This window comes from Gambusia affinis, linkage group LG24, assembly GCF_019740435.1.
Source record: "Gambusia affinis linkage group LG24, SWU_Gaff_1.0, whole genome shotgun sequence".
Lineage (NCBI taxonomy): Eukaryota > Metazoa > Chordata > Actinopteri > Cyprinodontiformes > Poeciliidae > Gambusia > Gambusia affinis.
Genome location: NC_057891.1, coordinates 7887610 through 7900094, shown reverse-complemented (window position 1 = coordinate 7900094; position 12485 = coordinate 7887610). Strand labels below are relative to the sequence as shown.

The 12485-nt window shown below is 42.5% G+C and overlaps 1 protein-coding gene across 3 annotated transcripts in view; it reads right to left on the bottom strand.

Annotated features, from left to right (window-relative positions):
• Nucleotides 1–12485, bottom strand: part of pard3ba (par-3 family cell polarity regulator beta a) — a 127048-nt gene that overhangs the window by 72623 nt on the left and 41940 nt on the right. For all 3 annotated transcript variants that reach the window (XM_044109888.1, XM_044109889.1, XM_044109887.1), the window contains 6 exons: nt 11756–11842; nt 11514–11639; nt 10484–10941; nt 8916–9055; nt 8607–8735; nt 1940–2125 (listed from right to left, as the gene is read on the bottom strand). In XM_044109888.1, coding sequence (XP_043965823.1) covers nt 1940–2125; nt 8607–8735; nt 8916–9055; nt 10484–10941; nt 11514–11639; nt 11756–11842 — 1126 coding nt within the window. The remainder of the gene's footprint in view (nt 1–1939; nt 2126–8606; nt 8736–8915; nt 9056–10483; nt 10942–11513; nt 11640–11755; nt 11843–12485) is intronic.

The following is a 12485-nucleotide window of genomic DNA, read 5'->3' as shown; positions in this document are numbered from 1 at the left end:
TCAGTGCTGACCTCTGACCCCACTCATTAACCAGGCACCGCCTTGGCTGACCTTAAATCTATACCAACAAGAACGCACACAAGCATGTTGCTGCCTGTTATCAAAAACTCAAACTAGTCAGAGCTGTGCAGGTTTCTGACTGTTTCGTCTGTGTTAGAGTTTAGATTTATGGCCATAGCCCGACCTAAACCCGACCTGAAATTACGGATCTTGTCGATCAGGCTTCTGTAGCATGTTTAATCCTACAATACATCCAACACAGGGTTGGTCTAAACTCTACCATGTAAACTGTGGCGGCTTCAATTTGGCTCCCCAGCATGGTTTTAGGAATGATCAGGGATGAAGTTAGAAGACGTTTTTTAATATAATTAAGGCCTGGGGCCTGACAGTCCCAAAAACTTCCTTAATGGAAATGGGTTGGGTCTCTCCATGTGTCGTCTCCGTCTCCGCCCTGTTTCCTCTCAGTGTCTGTGATCGTGTCAGTCAGGCTCAGGGGAGATCCTTCGGCGCCGCAGAGATTCATCACAGCCCTTAGCTGGTTTTCATTTGCATCCATCAACACGGTGGAGGAGATGCACACACATTTTTATCCGCATTGTGTTCCCGCTGAGAGCCCCCGCTTATCTTTCTCTCTTTCTACAGCTCGATGATGCTCCTTTCTTCCTTCTCTTTTTTTCTCTCTCCCGTCTCATCCCAGAGACCTGTTTTGCAGCCAGCCGGAGATCTTTACTTTACTAGGCCGTTCTGTCTGAACGCTATCCGCCTCGGCAGCTGTCGGAAAACTACTTCTAAAGGAGCTTCTGGGAGCTGATGCCGTCTGGCTGTACTGATCCCAGACCAGCCGTTTATCTCCAACGGCACAGTCGTCTCTGTTCCCGCTTGTCGCGCGGAGCAGATCTGGGAGCAGGAGAAGTTTTGAGGCGAGGAGTGGGTATCGAGGCCAAGTGGAGAAATCTCCAAAGTGTTTCTTTTTTTTTTTCTCCTGATGCACTCAGAAGTTGGAGAGAGTGCTGAGTGATACAGATAAGACGGCTGCGGTGCTTGTGCAGCGAGGCCGCTAGGGGTCAATGGGTGTCAAAGATCAAGGGAAGCAAGAAGGGAGGATGGATACAGCGACGGAAAAAGACAGGAAATGAGTCGGGGGAGATGAGAGGAAACAGAGAGATGGAGAGCAAAGACGGAGGAAGAGCCAGAAGGAATAAGATGGAAACATTTGAAGCTTAGACTAGATGTTAAATATTTAACAAAACTCATGTGTTTCACCATTTTCAAGTTATTCAACTGTTATGAACTTCTAGAGGTGAGCAGCTTGTTTCAATCTGTTGTCTGCATGCAACAGTGTCTTCAAATGTTTATAAATCAGTGTAATGGCTCGGCCTCAAAATACATCAAAGATTTGCTGCTGTTCTATCAACCCTCCAGGCCATCAGGTCTTCTGGTTCTGGTCTGATCTGCGTCCCCAGAACCAGAACCAAATCTAGAGAGGCAGCATTCAGATTCTATGCTCCACAAATCTGGAACAAATTCCAGGAAACTTAAAAACTACGGATTCCCAATAACTGGAACATTGATCAACATATTTGATTTATATTTTCTTGATGATTTCGATGATGGCATTTAACAAAAAGTATTTATTTTTGTTGGTTTCATAATTGGTTGCTGTATTGTGTTTTCTGTTCAGCATCACCTTGTTACTGAAATGTGTTACATAAATAAACTTGACTTAAAGATTTGGACTCTGGAACACAGAATATTTGCCTATTGAATATATTGTAGTTCATGCCTGCAAAATGACTGAAAAAGGAGTTTTATTGCTTTAGGGAGACTTGGTTTTTCATGTTTTGCAGCTTTGGACACCAGTTGAATTGTTTTTTTTTTAAAACTGCACACTTCGGGTTTGGTACAGTATGTTTCTAGGATCGCCTGTTTCCCATCTCACCTTATACGCAGCCCCTCCATGGATGATGGACTTGATGAAGATTCCCAGATCCTCTCCGGTCTCCCTCGATCGGTTTCCCTTCAGGCTGACGCCCAAGCCGGCCGAGCCCGTCTCGTTGAGCGGGATCTCGTACATCAGCTGCTCTGTTCCTTCCTCCATCGCTTGACTGCTCCTCTCCTCCCCTTTCTGAAAATATATTTATTTTATTAGATTTAAAAAAAAAAAATAAAAAAAGAAAAAGAGCTTGTAAACAAGCCACAAATCTGAGCCTGATACTCCACGCACCTAAAGCCAGCTTAACATCATAACCCCCGCGCATGATAGCTGATTACTGATGTGGGAGCACCATATGCGGCTGATAAGGTGTCTGCCAACAGTACATTGATTATATTTAACACAGGAAGCCACAAAACATGAAGGAAGGAGGAGAGAGACGGATTAAATAGTCAGATAGAAGGTGGCTGTGGGGAGGAAGAAAGAAAGCAAGCCACTGTAGCGGGGTTATTCCATTTAGAGATGAAAAGCAGACGGAGAGAGTCATTTCTAAAGGAAACATAATAACCTTTTCATACCTCCTCCTGAAGCACAGTGGGGGGAGGGAGGAGGAAAGAAAAGGGGGAAGGATGGCAGAGAGTAGCATTTAAAAGTAATAACCCATCCCTGAGGTATACCCACTTCTTCTCCCCCTTACTCTTTGCATTTCATACAAATCTCTCAACCCTCTGACTCCTCCACCTGACTACTTCCTACAGGTCTTTTTTCCACATCTTTCACCCACCCACGCCTCTCATCCACTGCTACTTGATGGGAGGAAAATGACTGTGGCGGGCAGTGGGGAAAGGAAAAAAGAGAGGAAAGTAAAATGTCTATCATTAACGCTTGCTAATGCGCAATTTAGTCTCCTTGAGAAAAGAGCGGGTTCACCTCAACGCCGGTCGTTTCAGAGGCAGAGGAAGGTTTTTGCTTGTGTGTATGATTTTGTAGGAATATACAAATATCCATTAAAGCACTCGTACCCACTTGTCGCACTTCTGAGGAGGCCCCAGCAGGATTGCAGGAGCCTTACGTCAGACACCTTGATCCAAGAATCCGCCAAGCAGAAGGACGAGCGCGTCCTCTTGGATGATTTTGCAAAACTCACAGCTACATGAGCTTCCCAATCTTACAGCCTCTTTTCCTGTCAGATCTATTCCTGAACTGAGGCGGCTTAATTAAAACAACAGGCTATCGAAGCCTTCAGGCGGGGAGGGACACTCAGCCCTTAAGTGTGAGTCGGAGCTCTCAAGTCACTAAAGGTAATGGAGCGAAAGAAAATCCTGAGAAGCTGTGACACACTGATCCATTTAGTCCCCGCTTTCACTGCTGCACAAGTGGGTGCTTATTAATTGCAGGCTAATAGACTGTACTGTAATTTTTCAACAGTAACTAACTTTCTCTGGGTTTAGAGCCGAAGACAGGCAGTAAAAGGGAAACTTAGGGTTTGAGTGGGGAAGCATGATGATCCAATCCTGGGTAATTACGTAAAAGCTACACTCCTATCAGGGTTAAAGAGCTGAAGATCCTCCAACAGGCCTCTGAAGCTCAAAATCAGATGTTTTAAAGTATCTAATGAAAGCATAGATCTGCATACAGCAAACAGAGATAGAACAACACGAGGTGCAGATCTACTACACTACAAACAGATGAATGAATGAATGAATGAATGGACAGATTGACGGACCAACTGATGAACAATATACTGGATGGATGGACGGATGATGCATAAGTGAATAAAAACTAGATGAATGAACAATAGATAAGAATATACGGAAGAATGGCTGCAAATATCTGAGAAATCCAATTTTTTTTTTCCATCTTCCTTAATCGATGCTCCTACTCGTCATATTCTATGAAAAATATCAAGTGACCAGAATGTGACCGGATCCTTCAAGTAATGAAAAACAGAGATCAACTTCAAACGTCCATGAAAAAATACGTTTAAAAAAGTAACTCCAGGAAACAGAAAGTTCTGCAGGTCTTTTTGCTGATACCATCTAACTGTGTTCAATACCTTTGCCAAGAAAATAAGATTAATCAGGCAAAATTAGTCCCTCAACAGTCTCAGGATCTATTTTCTGCTTCAGTCTAATTGGAGACTTTCAATCACAGCTTATTTTTATCAACAAGGGATTTCAGGGTGACGTTACTTAAGCTTTCAAAAGACCTCCCTGCTTGACAGACACTTGAGAGGATTCAGGTGGCGATGTGGGAGGTTTAAAATATTCTGTTATTCTGCAAATATACTAACGGTGAAGAGGGCCAAAACGGAGCACAGTGGGGTACAACAAAAACGCTTATTTGTGGTATTTTACCACTGATTTCCATGTATTTACACAACCAAGTGGCTCACAGACACACAACCACAGTCTGCAATAACTCCCCTAATGTCAGTTTCCTTGAGGGCAGATTGGGTGGCCAGGACCCCTCCTCCATTCATCATTTATCGTTAGCCCTCAGCAATGGCTCTTTAACAACCTTTTAGTCAGAAGTGGAGGCCACCCTTTTCAACACCCAAATGAGGAGACAAAAAGGAGCTTTTTTTTAACCCCAGGGTGGGTGGTGAGGAGTATGCGAGGAAGGGGGGGATGATACACAACGATTACACACAGAGGCTTTTGTCGGTGAGGATTTCTAAATGTGGGGTTTCAAAGCGCTGAGGATTAGCGGTGAGAGCGACATTCAATTAAGATGAGATCTCTTTGCGCATGACGGCGACGACGGAGCTGCCAATTAATCGCATTAATGTCTTCCCTCTTCGCAGCTTTACACCTTTTCCTCAGGATGACGAGGAATGACAATAAAGAAGAAAAAAAGACAGATTGAAGGATAATTTAGGCGGAAAGAGAAGTGAGGAAAAAAAAATAACACAAAGACTGGCAGGATGAAGGAAATAAAAATAAAAAGAAGAGGATGAAAGGGGAATCCTCCCTTCCTTTCCTGTGAGATGACCCAGTCTTGCTGGCATCAGAGGGTCAGCCATGTGCGCGTTGACCCCCACCGTCCCCATTCACTCACACAAACACTTCCATCATCCACTTGACAAAAACCCCAATCGTAATAAAAACCTGAAACAAAAGAGGCCGTGTTGAACGAGAAAGAGGCAGATGCAGAAGTGCTGACAGGAAAGAAGCTGTGATTAGAAGTTATCACTTTTTAATTACTTCGACAGTGAGAACAACTTGAAGGGATGTGGCGAAGAAAGAAGAAAAAAAAATTGCTGTCTTTTGTGTCCTTATAATGGAGGCTAATTCACAGGCTCTATTGTTATTCATTTGAATAAAGAAGACTGCTTAGAGCTTTCAGTGATTCAATCTGCTTATAGATCACAACTGAATCAATTAATTTCAGAAAGTTCCTCTGAAATCTACTTGATTTCTAAAAGATAAAAAAAAAATAATCTACAGCAGTTTAAATGGAAGCATGACAAAGAGTGCAGTCAAATCGCTTATTAGTCACACTTGCTGCAGAGCTTTTGAGTCATAAATGTCGGACTAAAATTTGCCAATAAATACTAAACAGTTGGCCGTGAAATTTTGAGCAAACACTCAGATTTCCTCTGAGGATTAATATGAACGTCTTCTGGTCATCCCTGATGCAACCGCTTTTGTCTCGAGTGAAATATCTTGGCGGATACATTTGGCTACATTTGGCTTTAAAACGTTTGAGGCCCCCAAAATAAGATAAACAAATGCATTCCAGCAGCCGTGTTAATTTAAAGAGCTAAGCGTGCAATTTAAATTAGTAAACAGATTGTTTTTCTATCTGCTTTCCCCCTTACTTTTCTATCTGTATGTTGAAAAGATAATGTACGGTAGGTCTTCGTCTGTAGTAATTTTGAAATTTTTGGCTGTTTTTAACTCCACCTATTCCTCAAATGGTTGATTTCAAGCTAACCCAGATGTGACCAGTCAAGGATACAAGTACCAGCACAAACCTTTCCCTTAAACACAGTTCAGACGTGGTTTCCCTGAATTTATTCAAGTTTTTATCTGGTATTATTACTCTGGCTGCGACAGAAAAAAAAACATGTTCCAGCAGAAGAGAAAATTAGACCTTGATTGATGCCATTAGCTCAGGCTGTACATTTATTATTTGCAGCAGCGTTAGCAAAGTTAGCCAAGGAAAACGAATCATTGTGAGAAAGTCATTAATCTCTACAGAGACTTCATGTTAAACTACAGTAATGAGCTTATTTGCTTGATTTAGTTGAACAAATACGGACTGGGATATAGCCACATCCTGAGTGTTTTCTACTTGATATTACAACCTCAAAACTACATTATTGGATGTCAAAAAAATGTACACACACTAATTAATTTGCAGGCACTCCTGATGCAGAGTAAGAACCCTTTAAAAAGGTGTGTTTTACTGTTGTAGCAGTGTTTCTTTAACTGAATAATACAACCTTTTTGATATTAATATATTTAAACAATGGGAAAAATAACATGCAAAGTGGTATTGGTTTTCAATAGTTGGCACAATTATTTGCACCCAAGCATTTCTGTTTTATTTTTACTTTAATGTCATCATAATCTGGGACTTTGTTTCTCTGGGATACAAAATGATGCAACACCAAAATCATTCCCATTAGCTGCCGATCATTAGGTAGAATAAGAAGCCATTTTTTATTTTGGCACTAAATACTGAGCAGAGGAGTAAAACTTTGGTTTCATAATTGGCTACACAATGGAAGGTGGATGTTTTCCAAGACTCCAGCTTCACAACTCTGAATATTTTATTAAAACTAATATTTTTCCTCTGTTCTGAAAACAATCTTTGCCCGCTATGTCTTTGGGATTTATGAGACTTAAAGATGAATAAAAACACAGACAGGACGAAGCAAGAAGTGAAATAAAATCTGTGGTTTCTTGTCCATGAAACAATGATGGGCATCTATAAAATGGGTCTCTATGTCATCATTTTTAAAAATCTCCATGTTGGAAAAAATCTCTTGACGTTCTACCATAAATTTTTAAACTCTGGGAATGTGAGAGATGTATAATAGAAGACAAAAAGACTGTTGTAAACTGGATCACAAAAATAAAAAATAAAATAGTACATGGTGTATTTTGTGGGTTGACACAAACAACTATACTTTATTTTTTTCAGTTCATTTTCAAGGTGTATATTTACACCTTTGACTCGTGTCAGAATAAAAATGCTGCTTGGAACTCAAGCAGAGATTATATCCAAGCGAAAAGTGCCACAGTTGTATTGTTTCAAATTTCAGAATTGAAAAAACATAGTATACATGCTGCTTTTAAATTTATACATGTGGTAAAAGCTTGTTAGACATTTTTCTAGGCTTCCTTCTGCTCATTGGTTAAATCTCCATATAAATCTTCATTTTATGAACTTAGAGTCCTTATCTATCACCAATTGTCTTGACTGAACATTTAGTTAGTTATTGATCTCCAAGTTCTGCTTCCTAGATGTACATTGGTAACGGATTCAGAACTGAATATTGATCAGATTTGAAAATGGTATACATGGCATATTTTGTGGGCTAAAACCCAATTGTCCTATTTTTTTTTTTTTCGTCTTTTTAAGTAGGGCGTGTGTTTGCATGCGATTATCTTTCCCTGTAATGCTTCCCACATACTTTGCACTTTTCAACACAGTGGCATTAAAAAAAAAGAAGTGTTTCGGTGTGTGCTTGGGGGGGCCCATCCTTACATCTCTGAATCTGAGGACCGTGCTGAAGGAAGATGAGGGGTAAATCTCACGGGGGCAAAAGCAGCTACAGCTTCCTCTTATTCTCCTCATCTACCTCCCTCCACTCCTCTTTAAATCTCTCTCTCATATGCACAAATACCGGCAAGTGTTAGAATGAGGCTCTTCAAAGTGCACTTGTTATGCCAAGACTGCCAGGCCATTAATGAGGGCAAACTATTTTGGGAAGCAGTAACTTAGCTGTTTAAAAAGACGTGGTGTTTTCATCTGTGCGTGCATGTGTGTCAGCGAGCAAAAGAGAGAGAGAGAGAGCACTTGTGTTCAAGTTTTTATCAAGGACTTGGAGATTGTGTGTCTGTGTAGGTGTGAATATGCATCAGTCACTACAAAGTCTCACTCAGAGAGCTTTGAAGTGTTCAGGATAACCACAGAGGACAGACGGGCGGGAGGAAGTGAAAACATTGTTTATAGTGAGCCAGAGAGTTTCAAGGGGTGTGTGTATATATGTTTTAAAGGGTGTTTATTTATTAAATGTCACCCTTGTGGATGCAGACCTTCCACACCCTCAGCGGTAACAGGTAAACTGTCAGCGAGGGTTTCAAAAAGTGAGGACACGCTCCCCAAGTTTCCTCTGTGCGTGCCTTCCTTTGCAATCTCTGTGTCAACAAACCAGAGGGGGACAGGAAGGCCGGAGCGTGGCCCGGGTGGGTTTGAATGTGTCCGTGTGTGGGGCGAAAGGGCATGAAGAGGTTTTCTCCTTTGGGAGAAAGTAAGGGAAAAGGCACAATGTGAAGGAAATGCATGGAAAAATAAAAACATTCACAGATGAAGATAAGGCAAAAGAAAAAAGGAAATGGAGAGAGAGAGGGGAAGGAAGCGTGAAGCACACCCAGGATGCGGAATGATCGGTGTGAAGCTACAGCAAGACATGCATGTTGTTTTCGCTCTCCATTACCAGCTCTCGGGGCAGGAAGACGTCCTCCTGCCGGGACACCAGCACAGACACCACCTCTCCCTGCTTGGTGCTGCGCAGCATGCCCACCAGTTCCTCCTGGGTACGGCCGCTCATATCCACTCCATTCACCTATACGAGATCATCCAAGAGCAAATATTTACACAGTAGGTCAGTTTGTTCAATCATATAAGTTGTTTTGTAAGTAATCTCTTAAAAACTAAAAAAGTAGTGATCATGTGATTATTTTCTCTACTTTTGCTGTTCTCTTATCCTTTAGATAAAAGGGTTGATGCCCAATGCGTGCTTTACCTCCAGGATGCGGTCTCCAGGCTGTAGGCGGCCATCTTTGATTGCTGCGCCTCGTTGCAGGATGTTCTTAACCAGAATTGGCCCCGGCCCATGGACTGCTGTGTCCCTGGTGACCACGGTGAAGCCCAGACCCTCAGTGCCTGCCGGGGAACAAAACATCAGTGAAGGGTAATTTATGTCCCTAAAATAAGAGGCTTCATTATGAATTTAAAGACTTAATTAATTTTTCCCTTTCTTCACTTTCATTTTCCCATTTTCTCTGCTGAACAGTCTTTGATTTTAGCATTGTCATCCACTTTAGCTATTTTTACGAGCCCGTTTCCCTAAGGGGTTTAGATGCCAGGCTCTACCGTGGGAGCCACTGGGAAAAGGTTTCTCCCCTAGCTGGATTAGACAGCCTCTGCCTTTAATTTCACGTGTGAGCAGGCCGATCGCTGGCTGATGAAGGGAGGAAAAGGGAGGAGATGGAAGAGAGGCGTGGAGAGGGACGAAAGACCCTTTTCTGACTTCCATCCTCTGGGATGTGATTTGGACAAAGATTTCAAGAGTTTATGACGACTTGCATGTGTGGTAGAGCCTCCCCACACACACACACACACGCAACCGTGAGCCTCCACCCTCTCGCTCCTTCACGGCCCCACAAGCCCCAAGCCATGAGTGAAATGTGCCACGCTCTGCGTCAGGTTGTGTGTGTGTGGGAAAGCAAAGCCGCCGTGGCATACTAAAGACGGTGAGCGATGCTATCTGCTCTCCAAGCTAAGCCTCTGCCTGCCCTACATTAGCGCACCTAAACCTCCCCGCCTGCCAATCACGGAGAGAAAGACGGCGTCGCCGAGGGAGAGGGTGTTAGAAACCAAATAATATCCCCTGCTCTGATCTCACGTCAGGTGAAAAGGGATAGAGGGAGACAAGGGAGAGGAAAAACAAATCAAACAAAGAGCAGGTAAATGGAAAAAGAGGAAAGAAATGGGATGGAGTAAAAGAAGCTAACAATGAAACGGCAGTGAATAGAGCTTTCAGCTGAAGCCCAATTTCTTCTATCCACTCATCTGGATACCTGTGGTGAGAATGTGTGTGTATATGTTCTTTGGTTATCTTTTCATTCTTAAGTTCGAGAGCAGCTCCCTGTAATGTCAGAATAGCCGTCTCCTTTTAATTTGACTATTTTTTTAATCACAGGTTTTATCTACTGGCTTGTTGTGGTCCTTAACCTCCAAATGCCTCAAACATACTGGTTTATGCAAACAGTTTTACAAATATTTTTCATTGGACCATTCCTCTGGACAAGAGATGCTTTACACATCTCTGAAAGGAAGATCCCTGGTGCACACAGGCTCCTACCTCCATTTCATGTGTAAATAATAATAGGTTTCTGTATTAAAAATGTATAATGCTAACATTGCAGTTTAAAAGTTAGGAAAAAACAGCGCATGTAGATTGTAGACAGACTGCAACTTCATTTTGGCAACTATGTTGGGCTTAAGTCAGCACAAGTTTATCTTAGTCTTGACTGGACCAATTAAACTGGAGTAAGATATCACTTTGAGCAGATTTATTATGAGATATACCTTTCCTCAGGTCAATTTTTATCCTCTTGCCACCCTTCTTGTTTGTGAGGTTAGAAAGCCCGGGTCCAGCAGGACTCTTGTTGGCCAGCGGGCTCTGGCTGCGGGTCCTGGGTGGAGGGGAAGAGCTCGCTGTCTGAGCTGGAGGTGTGGGTGAAGCTCTCTCCAAAGACCCATATTGGGGCTGAAGTGGCGGTGTGTTCTGCGGAGCTGGCTGTGGAGTCTTGGGTCGTGGGTCTGGCTGCTTCTGCTCCACTTTTTGGGTCAGTTTGGGTTCGGGTTGAATCTCGGCCGGAGGACGGAGTACTTTCGGGCTCTTGACCTTTACAGGGGAATCTTTGCCGTCGCCAGTGAAAAGCTGGCCGATCACGGTCTTCTCATAGCGAGGCTTGCTGCCTACAGGCACAACCTCCAGACGCACAGTAGGAGACGACATGGCTTGACGGAACACCTCCTGAGACCTATTGACAGAAAAAGTTTATTTATCTTTATGTTCTTGTTATTGCTTATTATCTTGTTTGACACAATAAGGCATCAAATAAACGACTCAAGATTTTTATTAAAGCCTTGTGGGGGAAAAAATGAACAGATGAGAGACGTGGCAAGTCAGCATAGTTGCACACAGCAGGCTTTGGGCAGATGGCACAGCAGGGTTTATATAATTCATGTTTGCCTTCAAGTTCTTGTTTGCTCATTATATACAAGCTATGAAGTGATCAACATACTGGAACTCACTATGGGTAATCTGGTCCCAACTTCAACATAAACTTTTTTTCTGTTTTATCTGCTGATTTTCACATAAATTAATCTCTTACAAATAAATGTTTTATACAGTTAGATGTAGCTATAGATTTGAACTGGATTGCCTTATTAAAAGACATAAATTTTTTGAAATGTTACTACTTTTACAGCCCGACTAAAATGTGTCTCAAGGGCACTGATCAAGTTATCATTCTAATATGGTGCTAGTACGTCTCCGATTTAACATTTAGCAGACACACACTGCGTCTCATCCGCATCCTCAGTTGCTTACTGTGAGAAGGTTTTGTCTTGCAGCAGCGTGTCGTTGATTTGGACGATGCATTCATCCTCCTTGAAGAGATTGTCCTTCTTAGAGCGGCTGTTTTCCTCAATGCCTTTAATATGGAGGCCCAGAGGTCTGGCAATATGTTTTCAGAGGCAAACACACAAGATAGAATGCTGATAAATATATTTTTTCTGCTTATTTATAGGTAAACATTGCCATCTGGCTATCGCAACGTGAGTCAGCCTCACCGTCCACTTAGGGAGGAGCAGTAGGGGACCACATGGATACCCAGGGGGGCCCGGTCACCTGGGACCTCAACCGTCCTTGTAAGAGTACTGCCAAGAAAAGAGAAAGAGGGAATAAATCACGACGCTCGCAATATGGTGCAAACAAACCTAAATACACTCGGCTCTCTGCAAGCTCTTCAAAACTCATTTGCATTTTCCTCCAGGCTACAAAGATAGGGATACAAATTAGCTTACAGGTAGTCCTGCCAAACGTTATTGTGTGTGTGTGTTTGTGTGACTGGGACTCAGCTGGCTACTTCACCTCTTATCTGGCTGCTTCTCGACTACCCAATCTAGCTGCTGGACAAAAGAGAGGAGCGGGAGATAAAAAGGAGACGGACAGGGAAGCAGATCGAGATGAAACAGAATCTCTTCCTCTAATAATCTCCACTCAGTCCTGAACTGTTGCTTTTTAGAAGGAGATAAACAAGGACAATAGCAGGGCAGATCAGCAGGAAGATGGTGGCTTGTGATATTGAGTGGGGAGGGATGGCAACATTTCTGTCTGATCTATGAAGAGACATCTATAGAGCCTTTCTGTCAACCAGAAAGCAATATTAGATTGGTATTTGCAGGCTGAAATTAAGCTCCATTTTAATACATTAAGATCAATATTTGCAGGGTGTTTTTATTGCATTTTATCCACTGCATATTGCCACCTTAAATATCAATAAGGTGCATAAAAAATGTT